Source organism: Hypanus sabinus, chromosome 5 (assembly GCF_030144855.1).
Source record: "Hypanus sabinus isolate sHypSab1 chromosome 5, sHypSab1.hap1, whole genome shotgun sequence".
NCBI lineage: Eukaryota > Metazoa > Chordata > Chondrichthyes > Myliobatiformes > Dasyatidae > Hypanus > Hypanus sabinus.
In genome coordinates this window covers 24,292,440-24,314,250 of record NC_082710.1, presented here as the reverse complement: position 1 = coordinate 24,314,250, position 21,811 = coordinate 24,292,440, and the positions used below count along the sequence as shown (strand labels likewise).

General features: G+C 39.8%; 1 protein-coding gene across 3 annotated transcripts in view; it reads right to left on the bottom strand.

Moving 5' to 3' along the window:
• The window catches only part of LOC132393657 (small conductance calcium-activated potassium channel protein 2), a 107,704-nt gene that overhangs the window by 67,545 nt on the left and 18,348 nt on the right, over nucleotides 1-21,811 (bottom strand). For 2 of the 3 annotated variants that reach the window (XM_059969067.1, XM_059969069.1), the window contains exon 3: nucleotides 8,181-8,599. In XM_059969067.1, the coding sequence (XP_059825050.1) occupies nucleotides 8,181-8,599 (419 nt within the window). Of the gene's footprint in view, nucleotides 1-8,180; nucleotides 8,600-9,808; nucleotides 9,967-21,811 lie in introns of those variants that run through there. The other variant, XM_059969070.1, reaches the window with a different exon arrangement.

Here is a 21,811-nt window from a genome sequence, read left to right as displayed (position 1 = left end):
CTGCTCCAATTAGCTGAAGTTTCATGTAAGTTGTTAAAAACGGATAAAAAAGCCAAACTACAATTTAACTGAGTAATAAATCATGTATTTTAAGGAAATACAGAACAAATTAGAACACCACTAATGTTACTACAGTACTGTAAAACTGTGTATTAGTTGCTAATAGTTACCGACAGAGGAATTCATCCAGTGTACGGTGTTGTATGCTTTTGACTGACTAAATGAACAAAATTAGTGCCAACACCAAGTCTGGATAATGGACTACTTTCATACAATGCTTTCGATGACGGCATCCTCCAAATCTTCATTTTCATTGTAACATTCAAGATGATTGTCCATAATCTTCAAATTCTTCATAATTCCCAACTCATTGATATACCGAGACTGTTTCATTTTCATGTGGTGAACTACATATACCTGTCCGGACTTGCCCCCCTGCTGACTGCTCCTGTGGCTCCTCCCACAGACCCCGGTATAAAGGCGATTGGGGCCTGAGCCCGGCCCTCAGTCTCCAGGATGCAGCATGGTGGTCAATTGCTGCTTGTTCTTTCTTCCAGTCAATAAAGGCTGATATCTCGCCTCACATCTTAGAGAGTTATTGATGGTGCATCATTTCACTCCCAGCCGTTTCTGGCATCTCCAACCCCGAATGCTTGAATTCACAGTGAGCAAAATACTTCTGAATTGTCTTACTGCTTATTTTGCCCCTACTTCCAGTGACAAAAATCACCGCTTTTTGAACACAAACAGCCACAACTATTCACTCTAAGCACAGTGTAGCATCTAACGGCCACACAAGCACACGCGACTGACCGTTTGGCAACAGTCTCCTTTTTCCAATAAAGTGGCATAGTGTCCCAAGTAAACTAAGGGAATCCCAGCTATTTTCTCAATTCGTTTTTGTTCTTTAAGAATTGTCCCAAATAAGCAGCTGCCGCAATTACCCAATGGCCCAATTAACCATAAGCCACTGTATATATTTATGGCAGAGGTAAAGCTTTCTAGTAATGAACAAAATAACAATCTGGGGCCTTTAAGAAGGATCCACATGGACTGGAGCCTCACTATAGATTAGACCTCATGGGAAAGGTGAGTGCTGGCTGGGATACACTTGGAGATCTCAGAACTGGTAAACAACACTGGCATATGTGCTCTCACTAACACAGTAATTGGGTCACACAGCTTGAAGTGTGTTTCAATGTTGCTATCACTCTAACACTCATGTGTTTCAGTCTATGAACAAATGAAATTTAACCACATTAGTTTCAGCTAAATTGCTCCTCAAGTGACTGAATTTTCTATCTAGTAATGAATAATTTTGAATCCAAGTGTCCATAGGTTTATTGAATCCAACACAAACTGATAAATCTGCTTATCTGATGTACACTATTAGAGAGGCAAGTAAAACACAAAAACTCAGGTTGTCAAGGTAAAGAAAGGGAGATATCAAGAAATTTCCAAAATTTTCTGTTTTCTTTAAGTTAAAATTTGATACTTCTGTCCTGATTAAGCCTAACCAGCAGATGTGAAATGAAAATTGCCCATCAATTCACAGACTCCAATGTCTTACAACAATCTTGCCCACTTCCCAGAGCTTTAGATCTTGAAATCTTTTCCATGCTCCTTGAAATAATAAAACCTGATTCAACAAGCACCTACGGGGAATTATTCCCTGCTTCTGTTAATGTTAAATTGACAGCAACCCAGTAGTGACTTTCCTTTTGTTCTCATCCATTTTTTTTGAATCTCCATTAATTAATCTTTAAGGCCTTCACTCAAGATATTATTAGAGAGAAATGCAGCTCAGACTAAACATATATTCGTTTGATTGACCAAGAGCAAAGCCAGCGAGGGTGGCATGGTAGCATAGTGGTTAGCACAACGCTTTACAGTACAGATGATCTGGCACTGCCTGAAAGGAGTTGCTACGTTCCCCTTGTGACCAAGTGGGCTTCCTCCCACAGTCCGAGGACCTACCAGTTGACAGGTTAATTGGTCATTGTAAATTGTCCCGTGATTGGGCTAGGATTAAATCGGGGGATCGTTGGGTGGCAAGGCTTGAAGAGCCAATTCCCTGCCGTACCTCAATAAATATAATTAATTGTTCAGACGTTGGACCTGGTACAGAAACTAGGAGAGTAAAGAAGAGGAAAACATACATAAAGTTTGTGGCCATATACGGAGACTGAAGAAAGCCACAGTTCCATGCAGCAAGGGTAGAGTGTCAAATGCTGGACGAACTCAGCAGGTCAGGCAGCATCTATGGAGAGGAATAAAGAGTCAACAGTTCAGGCCGAGACCCTTCATCAGGGTCATAACTGTCCTGGTGAAGGGTCTCAGCCCGAAGTGTCGGCTCTTTATTCCTGTCCATTAACGCTGCCTGACCTGCTGAGTTCCTCCAGCATTTTGTGTGTGTTACACCGGATTTCCAGCTTCTGCAGAATCTCTTGTGTTTGTATCAAATGCAGATGGCCAGACATTGCCTTCTATAAAGATAAATTGAGCAAATGCTGTGGGGTGGGGAAAGTTCTGCCCAATTTGTGTGCGACCCCCAGTAATTGATACTTCATTGTACTCAATAGACATTCTCTGCGTATAAAGTCACAGACAATAAAGTTTCCTCCACTTAGCAAAGGATGCGAAGGAAATCAGATCAGTCAGAGGCTGCAGGTAACAAATGGGGCGTGCAGTGTTCCTGGATCCTTGGCAGGAGGTGAAGGCATAGCAATCGCCAGGAAAAAAAACTTGCCAGCTGAATGCCTTAAATGTCCCAACCACAGACCAGGTGAGGCTCTTCCACTTTGCTGAGAAAGCAGAAGGCCATTAATTCCCTTGCTGAGGTGACATTCTGTTTGTACAACTAGTACCATTCGCAGGCCATGGATGTACAAAGCTGCAAGAAGGGTCAAGGAAAGCTATATCGACTAAGAAAAGAACATGGCCAACAGAATATAATGTAAAAAAGTGAGCTCTCACACTCAGGTAGAGACTATAAAAGGAGGAATATTATTTTTCAGCTGGTGAGGGACTGAGAAGTATTGATGTTTAGGTGGATCTAGGTGGTCTCCTGCATATTTCACTTGCAGGCACAAAAGCAAGTAATGTAACGAATATACACTGGCTTTAATTGCAAGAAGTCTTGCTTCAATAATCTAGAGTGCCAGTGAGAGAGTGCATGGAATATTGTGTATTGGTCTGGTCTCCCCAGCAGAAAGAAGGCAGCAATGGTTCATCAGCTTAATTTCTGGGATGGTAAATTATCAAAGGAGGAAATATTAAGCAGATTGGGCTAAGGAGATTCTTGAATTTGGTTATCGCATTGCAAGATTCTGTACTCTGATAAAGCTTGATAGATAGGTGCAGGGATGATATTTTCTCTGGCAGTGGCTTTGGTCTCAGAATAATCAGTCTTCTCTTCAGGACAGATCTGAGAAGGAATTTCCTCACCCAGAGCGCAGTGAATCTGAGAGATGTTCTACCAAAGAGGGCTGTGCAAACTCAGATATTGACTGTGATGAAGGTCGATCTTTAAGGGGAATGAACAAATGAGGTAATCGCAGGGAACTGAGAGTGAAGTAAAAGTTTGGCCAAATGGAGGAGCTGGAAATAGTGAGCTAAGGGTCTCCTGCTTCTATTTCTTAAGTCCTAAATGAATTTTATAAAAGTGATGTCAAAACGCACACACCCACCAACTCTCGTGTTGAAGAAGCTTCCATACATAAAGGACCTGGAACCACCAATGGAAAATGTGTGACCCACACACAAACATTAAACAATAAAGTATGTCTGTCTGTCTGTCTGTCTGTCATTCGTCACAGTTACTAATTCTATATTAGATAATTCTGCACCCCATAAAGCTTATGCAATGTATGAAAGGGCATGTAGTGTAGAAACCTTTGGTAGGAATGCCAGACAGAGGTGCATGTCAGACATAAGAACACAGGCTGAAGAAAGGTATCCTTAAGATGATAAAGAATTAAATCATAAATGTGAATGTGGATAGAACTGAGATGAAAGGGTAAGAAAGACAGAAGGAAAAATTAAGAGAGAAATGAGAAAATGAAAGAGTAATGAAATGGCAACAAGAAAGAAAGAAAATAGTGAGAGGAGTGAACAACAGAAAGAAAATATTAACTATAACAAAACAGTGATTAGATTTTTGATTATTTATGACACAGGTAACAACTGTAGAAATGGAGCTAGACATGAGAACAGCATTACAAAACAAAGTGATATTATTTTATTCTGAAGTTTGAACATATCATTGGAATAAAATTAGATACACCCCATTTATTGTCAAATACTTTGAGTTATACTTGGTTTGTGGCTGGCTTTTTGCTCTTTTCACTGAATTATGGTATTATTGAAATTCATTAGCTTTGATTATGTTCCAGGGTACCCGACAACTGAAGGTAGCTCTTTAACAAGACCAGACAACCATAGCAACAAGTAATCATCAGCCAATCAGCGTGGTCACATCTTATGAAGTACTGCCTGGTTCCTGGAATGGTGAGAGAGTGCGTGGGTTAGTCAAAATAAACACTGGCTACAAAACTTCTAGGAGCATGAAATTAGAAAGTATATTTAAAAGCAGTTAGAAGCCCAATCTTTGAATTTTTATAGAATTTAATATGTAGTTAATATTTTTGATTAGGTGAAGAGAAATGATCAGAAAATTGGGCTGGAGTCAGCTCTGCCAAGTACAAAAATCCACTGAGAGCTTCCCAAGAAAATGTGGTAAAGTTAGAGTTACAAATTTTGATTCTGAAACACACTGGTCAAACTGACAACTGGAAAATTCCGTACAGTTCTGGTGATATAGCTTCTGAAGGGATGTCGAGGTGCTAGACAAGGGGGCAAAATAAGAGATTGTCTAGGAATGAGGGGTTTCAGCTGTAATGTAGACCTGGAGAAACTGGACCAATCTACAGGCTGGAGGAGCAACACCTCATATTCCATCTGGGTAACCTCCAACTTGACAGCATTAACATTAACTTCTTTAATTTTTCCTCCTCCACCTTCCCTCTTCTTCAATTAACCACTCTGGCTGCCCTCTTACCTCTTCTCTTCTCTTCATTTGCCTATCGGCTCTCCCTGGTGCCACTCCTCCTTCCCTTTCTCCCATAGTCCTATCTGATCCCTTCATTTCCAGCCTTTTACTTTTTCCACCTACCACCTCCCAGCTCCTTGTCCCATCCTCCCACCCCCCCCCCACCCACACTGTTTCATCTATCACCTTCTAGCCTGTACTCCTTCCCCTTCCCCAAACTCTTCATTCTGGCATCTTCCCCATTCCTTTCCAGTCCTGAAGAAGGGTTTCAGCCCAAAACTTCGACTGCTTATTCATTTCCATTGATGCTCCCCGACCTGCTGAATTCTTTCAACATTTTGTGTGCGTTGCTCTGGAGAAATTGTGGTCATTAGTGATGGAATCTAAACCAACTAAAACAAGGTTATGACTAGATTTGATAGTGGAGCATAACATCGAGATAGGTTTAGATGGGACAGACAGAGGGAAGCTGCTCTAATTAATTTATAGTTCAAGAGCCAAGATTAAGGCCACAGACTCAAAATTTTGGGCATGAGGTGTAAAGAATATGTAAGGAACACTATGTTTCACATAATCAGTAGTTATGTTTTGATATCTTTTCTGGGGCATCATCTTAAATTGGTGAAGTTCTGGCAGGAACATAAGCGACCCAACTGGTGCTGAAGTGTAGTTGTATCTTATTGGGGTCAAAAAATCATTTGAAGGGCTACTATGTTCACCCACTTTAAGGCCGAAAACCATTTTCTTAAATCCTCATCATAAACTCTTTCCATGAGGAGCACTGTTCTCATCAATGACTGGTACTCAGACAACATAAAAGTCAAGTAGGTCTATGATAAGTGGAGAGTACCAGCCTTATGAAAATAAATTTAACAAGTTTCTCCCCTAGTGAAATTAAAACTAGCAAATTATTACTGAGCTTAGAACATGATGTTTTGACTATTTTTAAACTAAACTTCCGGAACACCAAAAATCAGATGACTGGTCTTTAAATACGCTGTTAATTTCCTGGAAACTTCAGAAAGAATAGATTTCTTACAATACAAACTAAGAAATGCGAATCCTTTGTTTCTGTTTGACCCAAACTCAGTTTTTTTATATGCTGGGTCACTTTCCTTCACCATCCCCACAAGCCTGACTTCTATACTACGGTTCTTCCCAACCTCCACTCACTACTAACAGCAACCTGTCTAGAAAGAAGGGTTCTGAATACCTGTTTACATATATTTTTGATCTGTCATCACTCACCCTTGTCAAACTTTATTGGTTATCTGTGTTCCTGTAAACTAATTTTAAGATCAGTATTCTCACTTTTAAATCCTCTCAGTGTTTCTCCCAATTTCCCCTCACTCTCTCTGAACCTGTAATTTTGCTTCTTTCCTTTTCTCCGACCTTTCAATTTACCTCAATCCCTCTTCTCCATTGGTAAACAATAGTCTTCAGTCACCATGATTTTTGAACTTTTCTTCCTAAATCTCTATCCCAACTCTGCTGTTGGTGCCCCCAATACTTGTTTATTTTGTCTTAAGCTCTTCTTCCCCTCTCTCCTTGTACACTCCCTTTGTCTCCCATCCTATAAAGTACTTTGCAATGCCTTTCTTTGGGTGAGTAGCACTGCAAATTGTTGATTCATACAGCTGTATAGAAAAATTATACTTAATTTTCTTGAAGCACTGTAAAATACATGAGAACTCAGCTCAATTAAACATTCTCTCCCATGTCTGAAGATACTTCACATCACATCAGTCATAATGAAGACTTTTGAGAGGCTGGTCATGTCATTTCTGAAATCCATGATTCAATATCTCTAGATAAGCCCACCCCCCATCTAAAACCTCGGTAACTGCACTGCATTGTAACCACTTTAAACCACTTTTTACAATGCTGTTTACATTGTAAATACATGTTAGTATTTATGCACATTTTGTTCCGCATCTAACACTGTTCTTATGTAATCGTTTATTCTTTAGAATTGTCGAATGTTGCTTTTTGTTGCATGTCGCGCCAACACACCACAGCAAATTCCTAACACTGTTGACCTAGTTAATTGGGCTATTGGTTAATCAGAACAGCTGGTAATTTGGGACAACTCTTAAAAAAGCAAAAACTAATCAAGAACATAACTGGGATTCCTTTCATTTATTTGGGACACTATGCTGCTGAATTGGGACAGGAGCCTGTTGCCAAGCAGTTTCTCACTTGTGTCAGTCACATGTAGTTATTAGACACTACACTGCACTTAAAGCAAAGAGTTTTTAAATAGCATCAATTGTGTGTGTTTGTGCTCAATAAGCAAAAATTGTTGTCAGTGATAGTTGGCAGGAAATAAGCAGTAAGGCAATTCAGAACTGCTTTGCTCACTGCAGTTTCAAGCATTCAGGTTTGGAGATGTCAGAAAAGGTCAAGAGTGAAAATGCAACAATTTCACTGCTTCAGCAAGTTAGAAACTATAGAGAATTTGAAGGTATCAATAATCATCTTGAATGTTACAATTGAAAATGAAGGTTTGGAGGATATAACTGTCAAAAGCATTATATGAAGACAGTACATTATCTGTACTAGGTATCTGTGCTGATGCTGTTCACTTAGTCAATAAAAAGAATATACTGGATGAATTCCTCTGTTGAAAACTGTTAGGAACAAATACACAATTTTATAGTACTGTAGAAGTATTGGTAGTGCTCTAATTTGTTCTGTTTTTCATTTAAATACATAATTTGTTACTCAGTTAAACAGTAGTTCATCTTTTTTATAGCTTTTTAACTACTTCCATGAAACTTCAGCAAATTGGGGCAGCCATTTAATTGGGCCAAAATGTACTGGTACCAATGTGTCCTTATTGATGGGAATCAGCTGTTGATCCATGATCCTTGACTCTGAGCATAACCAAATAATAATACTCAATTTCATAATAGTCTTGACAAAAGAAATCAACAATCCCAAATCAAATTTGGTAAAAAAAGAATATTGAAATATTGAATCACAATATTGAATTATTTATTACAGGAGATTGTGATGTTTATTATTAAGTCCATTAAATCTAGACTGTGAAATTATCATTCAGGATTTAAAAATAATAGATAACAATCTTACATTTAAAGATTCAAAAAGCTGATAGAGTAACACTTACCTTTCGCAGGCTCGCACGGTCCATGCTGCTATTATCCATAATGAGATGCTGAAAACCAGCAGTACTGTTCCTGGACATATGGTCATTAAAGTCTTCATTACGAAGCGGGTATTGAAGTTTATTTTATTCAGTGCTCCAATACTTCTTGATGAAGCATCCGTAAAGAGTTTGCTATGCAACAGCATTACTCTAGCGATAAGGTAAAGCCTAAGAAACATTGGTATTGATAAGATTATATCCACATCTGCTATTGCTGTAGATGTTGTGTATGAAAAGGCAAGACGCGCTGTCCATATGAAAGTGTAGTTTCCAGGAATTGGGTGAATAGCACATACCAATATCTCCAAACAGATGAAAAAAATCCGTTCATAAGTCATGGCTATTCTCCAGTCATCAGCGCCATTGTCTACCATGAATAACTGCAGGAAAACAGCACAGTTTTACCAGACTGATCAATTTTCACACTAACAACCTGCACACAGAAGTCAAATCACTATATTATTCCAGGAAATCAGCACAATAAAAATATTCTGGTTAGACTCATATTTTTGAAGAATTGGTTCATCTGATGTAATCAAAAATATGAATGGTTTTAAAGGAAAGGATAATCAGGTGAGATCTATAAACAGACTGCTGAATTGTTTTAAAATTATCATCCAAAGTCAAAGTTAGCCAGAACACTTATTTGTTTTAATAAGATTAGACATAAAACACAAAAACAACATAATGTTAAAAATTCTCAAATAGAAGCTAAAGTAAAATACCAACATCTATTTAAATAATCACATAGGAATCTGTTCAGTCTTTCTGCTCAGTTCTTTTTAGATAGACAGCTGCCAAGTCATTGATTAAGTAAAAGTGAAAACTAGGTGAAATTCTCCTTTAAGTATACGACTCTGGAATTGAATTAATCTCTTCTCCTCTTGACTCTAAACAATGATAATGTCTATTGGTCTCAACTTTATCTTATTCTGATACGGCAAACATAAATCAATATCACCCAAACTGTTTTTGCATCCATTCATTCCTGTATTTCTGTGAAGTGTAAATTTCAATAAATTGCCAAAAACTAAAGGTACACCAAGGGAAAGTGCATTGTGCTGAATCATCTTATAATGTTATGCTGGTAGAGTTCTGTCAAAAACTACCTTAATTAGGGACAGTTCTTTCAAACAGTCAGTACTGATATGACAGGCTAAGTGGCTTACTTCTGTCCTTTAAAATTCTATTAGTTAAATAAGACAACTATGATAACAAGAATTGCACTGATACGTTCATTGCTAACTTTAATGCTATATTTTACATTTAAAATTGGTGATTAGTGGCAGCTGGCAGCGACCAGCTGACACTTTTGGCAGCACGATATTAGTCACACAATGAAATTTTACTTCTCTAGCGCTGCAAAAGTAAAGCTGGATTTTGTATATTTCCAGATTTATGAATTCACTGATTTGTAATGCATGATTAAATCTGAAGTGGGAGTTGAACACAACAGCCTGTAATTATATGTCTCCTCCAACATGTTGTCATTATGAACAAGTGGGGGCATACTGATAACTGCCAGAACCAAGGCTAAACATGACAGATAAGACCAGGAGCTTAGAAGTGAGGACAAAGACTCAACTTACATCTTCTAAGGCCATTGCAGTAAAAATTGGAAATGGGCAAGCCAGTGACTCCCATGTATGACCCTTCATAATATAGGAACAATGCACAAATTCAGTCCAAAGGTGATATCATGGAGTCCGAAACAGAAACAAGAGCTTTATCTCTCCGAGAAGCACCAAGACTTATCTTGACATAGATTCTCTTTTTAAAAAAATCATAGTGAGTCGTGGTAAAGAAGGCCAATGCAATATTAGCATTCATTTCGAGAGGTCAAGAACATAAAATCAAGGATGTAATTCTGAGGCTTTGTAAGGCATTGGTCAGACCACATATGGAATATTGTGTGCAGTTGTGATTCCCACATCAATGGAAGGATGTGCTGGCATTGGACAGGGTCCAGAAGTTCTTGAGAGTGATACTGAGAAAGAAAGAGCTCATATATGAAGAGTGCTTGACGGTTCTGGGTCTATAATCACTGGAGTTTAGAAGATTGGGGGGGAGGGTCTCATTAAAATCTATTGAATATTGAAAAGAGATAGAGAAGACATGGAGAGGATGTTTCCTATTCTGAGGGAGTCACAAGAACGCAAGAATATCTCTTTAGAACAGAGATGAGGAGACATTTCTTTAGCCAGAGGGTGGAGTATCTGTGGAAATTATTGCTACAGTTGGCTGTGCAGGCCAAGCTATGGGTTGATAGATTCTTGATTAGTAGAAATGTCACAGGCTACAGGGGGAAAGCAGGAGAACAGAATTCAGAGGGATAATAAATCAGCCGTGGTGGAATGGCAGAGCAGACTCAATGGACTGAATGGCTTAATTCTGCTCCTATGTCTTATGGACAGCCCCATATTTCATCCTTATGATTTGCTGAGATTGTAACAGAATATATCAGAATCAGGTTTATTATCACTGGCATATGACGTGAAATTTGTTAACTTAGCAGCAGCAGTTCAATGCATTACATAATATAGCAGAGAAAAAAAAACAATAATACATAAATCTATCAGTTATAGTATATAAATATTGAATACAATAAAAACGTGCGAAGAACAGAAATACTGTATATTAAAAAGAGTGAGGTAGTGTCCAAGGGTTCAATGCCCATTTAGGAATCGGATGGCAGAGGGGAAGAAGCTGTTCCTGAATCACTGAGTGTGTGCCTTCAGGCTTCTGTACCTCCTACCTGATGGTAACAGTGAGAAAAGGCCATGCCCTGGGTGCTGGGGGTCCTTAATAATGGACACTGCCTTTCTGAGACACCACTCCTTGAAGGTGTCCTGGATACCTTGTAGGTTTGTACCCAAGAAGGAGCTGATTAGATTTACAACCTTCTGCAGCTTCTTTTGGTCCTGTGCAGTAGCACCCCCCCCCCCCCCCCCGCCCCATAACAGACAGTAATGCAGCCTGTCAGAATGCTCTCCATGGTACACCTATTGAAGTTTTTGAATGTTTTTATTGACATACTAAACCCCTTCAAACTTCTAATGAAATATATTTTCTGTCTTGCCTTCTTTATAACTACATCAATATGTTGGGACCAGGTTAGATCCTCAGAGATCTTGACACCCAGGAACTTGAAACTACTCACTCTCTCCACTTCTGATCCCTCTATGAGAATTGGTATGTGTTCCTGCATCTTACCTTTCTTGAAGTCCACAATCTGCTCTTTCGTCTTACCGACGTTGAGTGCCAGGTTGTTGCTGTGACACCACTCCACTAGTTGGCATATCTCACTCCTGTACGCCCTCTCGTCACCACCTGTGATTCTACCAACAATGGTTGTTATGGACGGTATTTGAGCTAGGCCTAGCCACACAATCACGTGTATAGAGAGAGTAGAGCAGTGGGCTAAGCACACACCCCTGAGGTGCACCAGTGTTGATTGTCAGCGAGGAAGATATGTTATCAACAATCGGCACAGATTGTGGTCTTCCAGTTAGGATCCAATTGCAGAGGGAGGTACAGAGGGTTATAAGATAGGGATCTGTGTCATTTATGTATTGGAACTTTCAGAGTGAGTACCACACCGGTGATTATTAAACAAAGTGAAACCACCTACTACTCTGGGGAATATTTTAGCTTGCATTGACGACTGTTTAATGTATAGAAAATAGAGACTGGTAACAGCGGGTCATATTCAGGGTTGAGGGGCAAAGTGGTTAGTGAGGAGCGGCTTTTATTGATGATGAGGCCACTGCTTTTCACAATCTATATTAATCATTTGACAAGGGATCAAAAGTGATAAATTCAATTTGCTGATGTTTGCCAGATCGTAGCTATCTGTAACAACTAGATGACACGTGGGTGATGAGAAGGATGCAGAGAGAATTCAAGGAGCTTTTAATTAATTAAATCAAAAACAACATCGCAAAAGGAACATAATGTTGAAACACGTGAAATCATCCTCCTGAACAAGAACAATGGAAAAGAAATTTTTTTTTTAAATAAGTGGCAGTTTGGAAGGTATATTGTTCAGGAGTCACTGACGTTTGAAATACAGGTACTGTGAGTAATCAAGAAGGCAAACGATATGTTGGTCTGTATTACAAGAGGATTTGAGTACAAGAACAAAATGTCTTGTTCCAATGTCATTTATCCAGAGTGCACATGTCTAAACTCCTTACATAAGGAAGGATATACTTGTGAAAGAGTTAGTGTAGTAAAGGTTTACCAGTTGGATTCCTGGGATAATAGAAGAATGGAATGAGCAAAATGAAGAATTTAGATTGAAATTAGTTTATTATTGTCACATGTACTGAGATACAGTGAAAAGCTTGTGTGCACACTGTTCATGCAGATCAGCTCTTACACAGTGCACTGAGGTAGAACAATACAATGCAGACTAAACTGTAACAGTTACAGGGAAAGTACAGTGCAGGGAAACAATAAGGTGCAAGATGGATTGTGAGTTCAAGAGTCCAACTAGGAAACTGTCCTTGAGACTGGAGATATGTGCTTTCAGACTTTCATAAATTCTGCCCAATGGGACAGGGAAAAAGAGAGAATATTCAGGATGGGTGGAGTCTTTTATTTTGTGGGCTGTTTACTGCTGCTTTAGAGCTTGAGCAACCAGAAAAATAAACCAAATCCATTTGCCTAATCCAGGAGATTCTGATTCTCATCCCAACTTTCTGAGCTTGAGGGGGTGAACTTGCATGGGATTTTTTTTGCTCATACACTGTAATGGTCTTTTCACCTTAATGTTTCCACAGTGCTTCCTCTCAAAACAGCAACAACAACAACAGATATGGAAAAAAGTCCACAGACAATTATCCTGTGCATTATCAAACTACTTGATTCTAAGAATGGTATGTAAACAGCTTCAGTATGATTAACCTGTCTTCTAAGAATAAATTTGAAAAGGTGGAGGAAAGCAAGAGGCAAACAAGACAATGAACAAGAGAGATTTCTGATTTTTCTTTTGGTCCAAAAGGTTAGCTAGCAAATCCAAGGCAATTCAAGGAGATTCAAGGCAAGCTAGCAAATTGAAACCAACACTGGCTTTGTAAAAGACAAGAGCACTGCTTTCTGATTGAAAACTTGTGACCAGTGGTGTTCCACAGACATTGCCACTGGGACACCTGCTATTTCCATTTACACTTTGTAGTGAATGTAGGGGTGTGGTCGGTATGTTTGCAGATAACTCAAAAGTTGGTGAGTTGCTGATGGTGATGGAAAGGCCATCATCAATGAAGCAGCTGGTTAAGCTCAGACATTCCCTTGAAAGTTATGAATTTATTCTCACGGGGATTGGCAAATCTCTGGAATCCTTGGCGCTAAGGGTGCTAGATCATTTGGTATGTCTAACGAATTTTGGAAGATCGGGAAATTGAGACCTAATGGGAATCAGCAGAGAAGATGAGGCCTAATAATATTGAGTGGAAGAATATTGAGGCTTGAAGAGCCAGCTGTCCACCTCCTGCTCCCATTTTCTTACTGGCTTGCGGCCTGAGGCTGAAATAATGCACTTCATTGAGGGGTCAGCAGTGGAAAGGATGAGCAGCTTCAAGTTCAGTGTCAATGTCTCACAGGATCACTCCTAGGCCCAGTACATGGATGCCATCATGAAGAAGGCATTCCAGAGACTCTATTAGAAGATCAAGGAGACTTGCTGTGTCGCCAGAGACACTTACAAGTTTCTATGGATGTACGGAGGAGAGCACTCGGACTGGTTGCATCAAAACCTGGTATGGAGCCTCCAATGTGAAGGATTACTGAATCAGCCAGTTCCAGCACAGGCATAGCGCGCCCCATCATCAAAGACATCTTCAAGAGGCAGTTCCTCAAGAAGGCAGCACCCATCACTAAGAACCCTCAACTTTTGGGTTATTCACTCTTCTAGTTACTAAAAATGGAGAAGAGATACAAGAGTCTGAAGATCCATCCTTTATGATTTAGAACAATTTCTTCCTCTCTGCCATCAGATTTCTTAATGAACCAACGAACACTACCATGTTACTCCTTTTTTACATTATTTGTTTTTGTAACTCATAGATTTTAATTTTGTTGCACTGTACTCTTGCTGCAAAATAACACATTTCATGTCAAATGTCAGTGATGATAAACCTGATTCTGATTTGATTCCAATTCCAGCAATCAAAACATCGTCCTTTATGTGAGGTATGACTCCAATCATTGAAATGCCATTTGAGTTCAGATTTGAAACAGTAGAAATATCCCTGGCACATTTTTGAGTCAAATTCATCTCCATCTATGTCAGCCATAATGATATAAGATCAGCTCTGGTTGAGAGGTGGATTTGGAGCTGGAATATATATTTGTCCTGAGGGTATTTCATCTTTCATCATACATATGTTCAAAAATCTCATCAAGCTAAAATGTGGCTTCTGTAGAATTATAACTTTGTTATAATTTTGACTTGCGTTCATTCCCTCCCTTCTGAGAAACTGCTCAAAAACTAACTTCAATCTTTTTCAAAAATAAACAAACAGAAAACAAATCCTGCCTTTGGACACAGTGGATTTTTAGGTGTCTGGGCCATTAATGAAGAATAGATTCTAGCTGCAATAACAATAAAAGTAATAATAACTTATTTATGGAGCACTTTTCATACTTGTCATTATTTATCAGCTAATTGCTTGAGCTCCTATGTACTTTCCTCCCCCAGCAGCTGCTCGGTAGGTCACAAGTTCGTCGTTGGACGTTTGCCTGTACTGTTGAGTTCATTTCCTCTGAGGTGTGATGGAGTTTCCAAATAATACCTCTAAGGAGCACTTAGTGAATTCTCTTACATTGTGGACAGGTGACTTGCTGATGAGGGCGATGAAACAGGTGTGCACAATAAAGGAAAACAGTTGCAACAAGCACAAAATTCATCAGATGACTAACTTGGAAAATAATCAAGTCTTAAAAGCATTTTGGAATATTGGATAACAATAAAACATTATTCAGCAATTATGATAAATGCTTCTGAAGTAAGAGATTGATTATTTATGTAATCCTTACTTGTCTGGGTAATTAACTATAATTGTGATCACAGCAACTAAATCCCTTTTCTCATTAATTACTTACCAATTCCTAATAATAGATCAGTTTTAGATCCCCACAGTATTAACCTCACTTTCATTCCCTTTTCCAATCATTGATTCAACGCAGGATGCTCGCATGATCTGAACTTTCAAAGACCAATTTCTTAACACTGCCAACCATCCAGTCCAGTGTTCTGGACGTGGCCTCCTCTACATCGGTGAGACCCAGTGTAGACTGGGGAATTGTTTTGTCAAGCACCTTTAGTCTGCCCACAGCATGGAAGATTTCCCAGTGGCCAGCCATTTAAATTCCAGTCCCTATTCCCATTCTGGCATGTCAGTCCATGGCCTCCTGATGAGGCCACTCTCAGGTTGAAGAAGCAACATCTCATATTCTGTCTGGGTAGCAATCTGATCGTATGAAAATCAATTTCTGCAACTTCTGGTAATTTCTACACCCCATAACCCATTCTGTCCTTTTCCATTCCCCATTCTGGCTTCCCTCTTCTCTTCTCCCCACCTACCTATTACCTCTCTCCGGTTCCCTTCCTCCTTTCCTTACTCACAGAGTCCACTCTCCACACCTATCAGATTCCTTCTTCTTCAGCCCTTTACCTTTCCCACCAATCACTTCCCAGATTCTCACTTCATCCCTCCTGCCCCATCCATCCACCTTCCCCCTCACCTGCCTTCCCCTATCACCTTCCAGCTTTATTCCCCTCCATAGATGCTGCCTGACCTGCTGAGTTCCTCCAACATTCTGTGTGTGCTACTCTAGATTTCCAGCATCTGCAGAATTTCCTGCGATAACCATCCATATCATTGTTTTACACAATCAGTAATTTCTTTCATCCTTTTATCCAACACACTTTGAAGAAGTACAATATTACTCATAGCAGAGAGCACACCTGCTTGTCTTAAGATGATTTATGTTTTGTGAGTAATTTATCTGAGCTTATTGCATGTTGATATATTTTTAAAACATTGGCCATTTGCAGATGCAATCATTTGGAAATTACAACATATTTGAAACCTGAAATTTGGGAACAACTAGTTTGGTAATGGATTTATCCAAAGCTGATTCAGAATTTCATCATGTCCCTCAAAATAAATGGGCAGGTGAACATAAGCTGACTCACCACTCCAAAAATAAATAATTACAAAATTAAAAAGGTGACTATTTTCTCACTGATCAGCAAACCCAGAGATTTAGCTTCTTAATCCCCACACCCAACACACAATTTATTCTACGCTTACTTTAAAACAAAATTATTTTACTTTGGGATTGTACCCAGCAGCAGGATATTTGAAGGCTGTACAAGGAAATGGATATTTATGTCAACAATTTGGAAAGGTAAAGACCCTCCATCAAAGCCCGGAAAGAGGGAAAAAAATTCAGCATTAATTCGCAGGGAGCATGGGGAAAGGATTTTCAATGTGAGAGAACGAGTTCAGCAAGACAAAGGAGTAGAAAAAGAGGCAGAGGTCCCTCAGATGTGGGGCGAAGGTGTATTGAGATTGTACATTTATGGTTGGACCTAGAGAACTGGAGTAAGAACAGGTTCAGCCAGGCAAATGAGCTTTTTTACCAGAGTTTGAGACATATCCCAGGATACTGAGGGAAGCAAGTGAACAGATTGCTGGGAACTCGACAGGGATCTCTGTGTCCTCTTCAGCTACAAACAAGGTGCCAGAAATCTGGATAACAGCCAAAGACATTCTTTAGTTTAAGAAGGACAACAGGGGCAAACCAAGAAATTATGGGCTAGTGAGCCTTACTGAGTGTTATTGAAGAAGATTGCAAGGGAGAGGATTTGCTCGCATTTGGAAAAGCATGGACTTATTACCGATGGTCAGCATGGTTTTATACAGGCAAGGGGGTGGGGTGTCCAGTCACACAAATAGATGTTACCTACATGCATTTTGGTAAAATGATTCTCAAGGTCCCTTATCAAAATGGGGCTGCAAAATTGACTTGGTCACAGAAGACAAGAGGGTGGTAGTAGAAAAGTGTATAACTGACTGAAGGGCTGTGACCAGTGGTGTTTTGTAATGATCAGTGCCGTGACCCTTGTTGATGGGCTATACAGTACACTTAGTGGCCACTTTAAAACCTATACACCTACTCATTACTGCAAATATCTAATCACCCAATCACATGGCAGCAACTCAATGCATAAAAGCATGCAGACATGGTCATGAGGTCCAGTTGTTGTTGAGATCAAATGTCAGAATGGGGAAGAAATGTGATCTAAGTGACTTTGACTGTGGAATGATTGCTGGTGCCAGACGGGGTGGTCTGAGTATCTCAGAAACTACTGATCTCCTGGGATTTTCATGTACGACAGTCTCTAGAGTCTGCAGAGAATGGAGCAAAAAAGAAACAACAAAAAAACCCCACTAAGTGGCAGTTCTGTGGGTGAAAACACCTTGACAAGTGCGAGGTGCTGCACCTTTGGAGGTCAAATGCAAGAGGAAAGTGTACATCCAAACCCTTAGAAGCACTGAAGTACAGACTGATCTTGGGGTGGAACTCCATAGCTCTCTGAAAGTGGAAATAAAATTGGGTAGGGTGGTAAATAAGGTGTGCAACATCTTTGCCTTGATTGGTTGGGGAACTGAATGCAAATTTTGGGAAGTCATATGACAGCTGTGTAAAACTTGGCTACGCCATGTTTGGAGTATTGTGAGGAGTTCTGTTTGCCACACTACATGAGTGGAGGCTTTGGAGAGAGTGCAGAAGAGGTTTACCAGGATGCTGCTTGGATTAAAGATATCAGCTACAATGAGAGAGTGGACAAACCTGTATTGTTTTGTCTGGAGTGTTGGAGGTTGAGGGACAACCTGACAGAAACACATAAAATTATCGGAGGCATAGATAGGGTAGTGAGAGTGTTTTCCTCAGATAGAAATGTCAAGTGCTAGAGTGCACAGTTTTAAGGTGAGAAGTGGACTATTTAAAGGAGATTTATGAGGCACGTTTTATGCACAAAGGGAGTGGTGAGTGGTGGGTGCCTGAAACTTGCTACCAAGGGAGGTAGTAAAAGCAGATATGATAGCAACATTTCAGAGGCGTTTAGAGGGTATAAAGGAATACAGGCCAAGTACAGACAGATGGGATTCGTTTAGACTTGCATCTCAGTCAACACACCTGATGGGCAAAAGGTCTCTTCCTGGGCTCTATTGGTCTATGTTCAGAACTGAGCTTTTAATAAACTGCCTGTGACCTTCAATATTGACATTCAACAAGTCAGTCAGTCCCTTTCCATGCCTGACCTGCTGAATATTTCCACCATTTTCTGCTTTCGTTTCACATTTGCAGTTTGAGTTTTTTTAATGTTATATAGTCTTTAGTAATAAATATGATTTACTTTCATTCAAGGTATTTTCCTCTATACGCATACAAAAAAATTCAATCTACATAATACCTTTTCAAAAATGTTCTTGCTACTTTGTTGTCCAAGGTCCAATTTGTTCATGTAACTCTCTAAAATATAGAACCCCATATAATGTTTAAAGCAAAAACACAAATTGATGGAGGAACTTCATGAGGGAGCATCTGTAGAAGACAAAAAGATATTCAACATTTCAGGGCAAGACCCCGAATCAGGACCTCAATTTTCCCTACGCCCTTATAGATGCTGTTTGACCTGCTGAGTTCCTACAGCAGTTGTGTTTTGCTCCAGAATCCAGCATCTGCAGTCTCTTGTGCCATTATATTTAAAACCAGAGAGAAATCCCAGGGTAGAAGTTAGTTTCCATCACTTTATAGCTGTCAATTTGTGCCTTTTGCTCTGGAATACCTTCCATTAATTCCTTTTTCTTATCCTCTGAGATACTTCATTAAACCTACCACTTTAACCAGGCTTTTATCCGGACATTGTAATATCTAGTATCTATTTACACAGCTGAACAGTGATTTACAATTTAGCTGTGAATTACCTTGTATTATTTTACTAAATTATAAAAAAGCTTGTTTAATTGCACATTGCTTTTCTGTCAGACATTAAAGCAGTTTATTTGCTCAGTGTGCAGGATTCCAAGTGTGCAGGACTTCCTTACGTAAACAACCTAGATTGCACAGCCCACCACAGAGTGCTGGTAAGCAATAGTGTTTGTTGTTTTGTTTTGATTTTAATTCAATTCAAGTAGAAGTATCACCAAAGAAGCAAGATCTGAGTTTCAAAAGGATACCCAGCTTATGGTAAGCACTCAGGAGCAACGAAAGCACCAACCTCCCATGAAAGTCCTCCTTTACTCAAGTTGAAATGAGCAAAAATATCTTTCCAATTTTGTCTGCACTCTAGAGGAGGAATATTTACTGGTAGATGGCTCTTGCACAGGAAGTTTAAATTAACTCATTTAGCCACGACAGAAAAATATCCAAGTTCAAGTTCAAGTGTATTGTCATTGAAACATACACATGTATACAGCTAAATGAACAATGTTCCTCTGGGACCACACACACTTACAAGGACAGGTGTGTAAAAAGGGTCCACAGGATCACTGGGGACCCGAGTCACCCCCAACCACAAACTGTTCCAGCCGCTACCATCTGGGAAACGGCACCGCAGCACTAAAGCCAGGACCAACAGGCTCCAGGACAGCTTCTTCCACCAGGCCATCAGACTGATTAATTCACGCTGACACAATTGGTTTTCTATGCCATATTGACTATTCTGTTGTACATCTTACTGTACATACCATTTATTACAAACTACTATAATTTGCACATTGCACATCCATGTGAAGGATGTAAGAAATAAAGTCAATTCAATTCAATATGTATACAGCTAATCAAAATATCATTCCTCTGGGACCATACACATGTACACAGCTCATCAAAACATGTTCCTCTGGAGCCAAGGTCCAAAACCCAGTACGTATATCACATTATATTAACACCATTCTATTAACAGATGATAAAAATATTCTGCAGTTATACAAGTTGACAAGAAGTATATATAGGGCATATAGTTAAATATACCACAGTATAATGCTACTTGAACTGTCATAAGTAATGTTTACTAATGGTAACAGGGTGTTCAGAAATCACAGCCCATGGGAGGAAGCTATTACACAGCCGAACTATCTTTGCTCTTATGCTGTGATACCTTCAGCCTGATAGTTGGAAGTCAAAGGGATTGTGGGTTGGATGGGAGGGGCCCTTGACAATATTGAGGGCTCTGTGATCTCAGTGCTTCTAGTGTAGGTCCTGAATGGCATGGGGGTGGTGGAAAGAAGACCCCAGTGATGCTCTCAGCAGCCCTCATTGCAGGCTCTTGCTGTCAGATGTCTTGCAATTCCCATACCAGCGATACAGCTGGTCGGGCCACTCCTGATGGTGCTCCAGTAGAATGTGGTTAGAATGGAGGGAGAGGAGCCTCACTCACCTCAGTCTCCTCAGGAAGTGGAGGCAACGCTGTGCTTCTGGGACTAAAGAGGTGATGCTGAGAGAACAGATGAGATCATCCATGATGTGCACTCTGAGAAACTTGGTACTCCTGACTCTCTCCATGGGGGAGCTTTTGATGTGCAGTGGGGAGTGTTCAGCCTGTACCTTCCTAAAATCCACAGTTCGCTAACATTGTGGCATAATGGTAAATATCCACAGTCATTGCACACTTTCTCCACTATATCCGAGTGATAAGTTGTGAACTCCTAGGATTAAATATGACATAGGTCTGAAACATCTGCCTTAGGGTATCCATTATCATTCTGCTCTTCTTTGGCATCTACAGTCAGTCAGAGAAGTAATGTTAGGAACTGATATTTCCTTAACACTGCAATCTATTAGGAATCCCCAAACTTGAGGCTTTCAGAAAAAAAAACTCTAATTACTTAATGCAGCCTGACCTGCTCCCCACCACTGAGCACATCTACGCAGAAACAACATCCACCATCAAGGCCCCCCACCATTCAGGCCATGCTCACTGCTCACTGCTGCATCAGCAAGAAGGTACAGGTGCCTCAGGACTGACAACACCAGGTTCAGGAACAGTTATTGCCCCTTATCCATCAGACTTTTGAACCAGAGGGGATAACTTCACTCAACTTCATTTGCCCCATCTCAGAACTGTTCATACAACCTATGGACTCACTCTCAAGGACTCTTCAACTCATGCTCTTGATATTTATTGCTTATTTAGACTATTTATCATTATTATTATTATTATGTTTTCCTCTCTTATGCATTTGCACAGTTTGTTGTCTTTTGCACATTGGTTGTTTCCTGTCCTGTTTGTGTGGTCTTTCATTGATTCTGTTGTTTCTCTTAGATTTACTGTGTATGTCCATGAGAAAACAAATCTCACCGTTGTATACGGTGACATATATGTACTTTGATAATAAATGTACATTGAACTTTGAGGATGCCAATATTGAACTCGGAATGTTGATGCCCCTGCTGTAACAGCGATATGCCAACTACAGTATTACGCTACCATGGCACCTTGTTAAACAGCGAACACTATGGTTGTCTCCTCCCAATTCATTTTTCAGTCTCCCATCCCTCTCTTGTAATGAATGTCA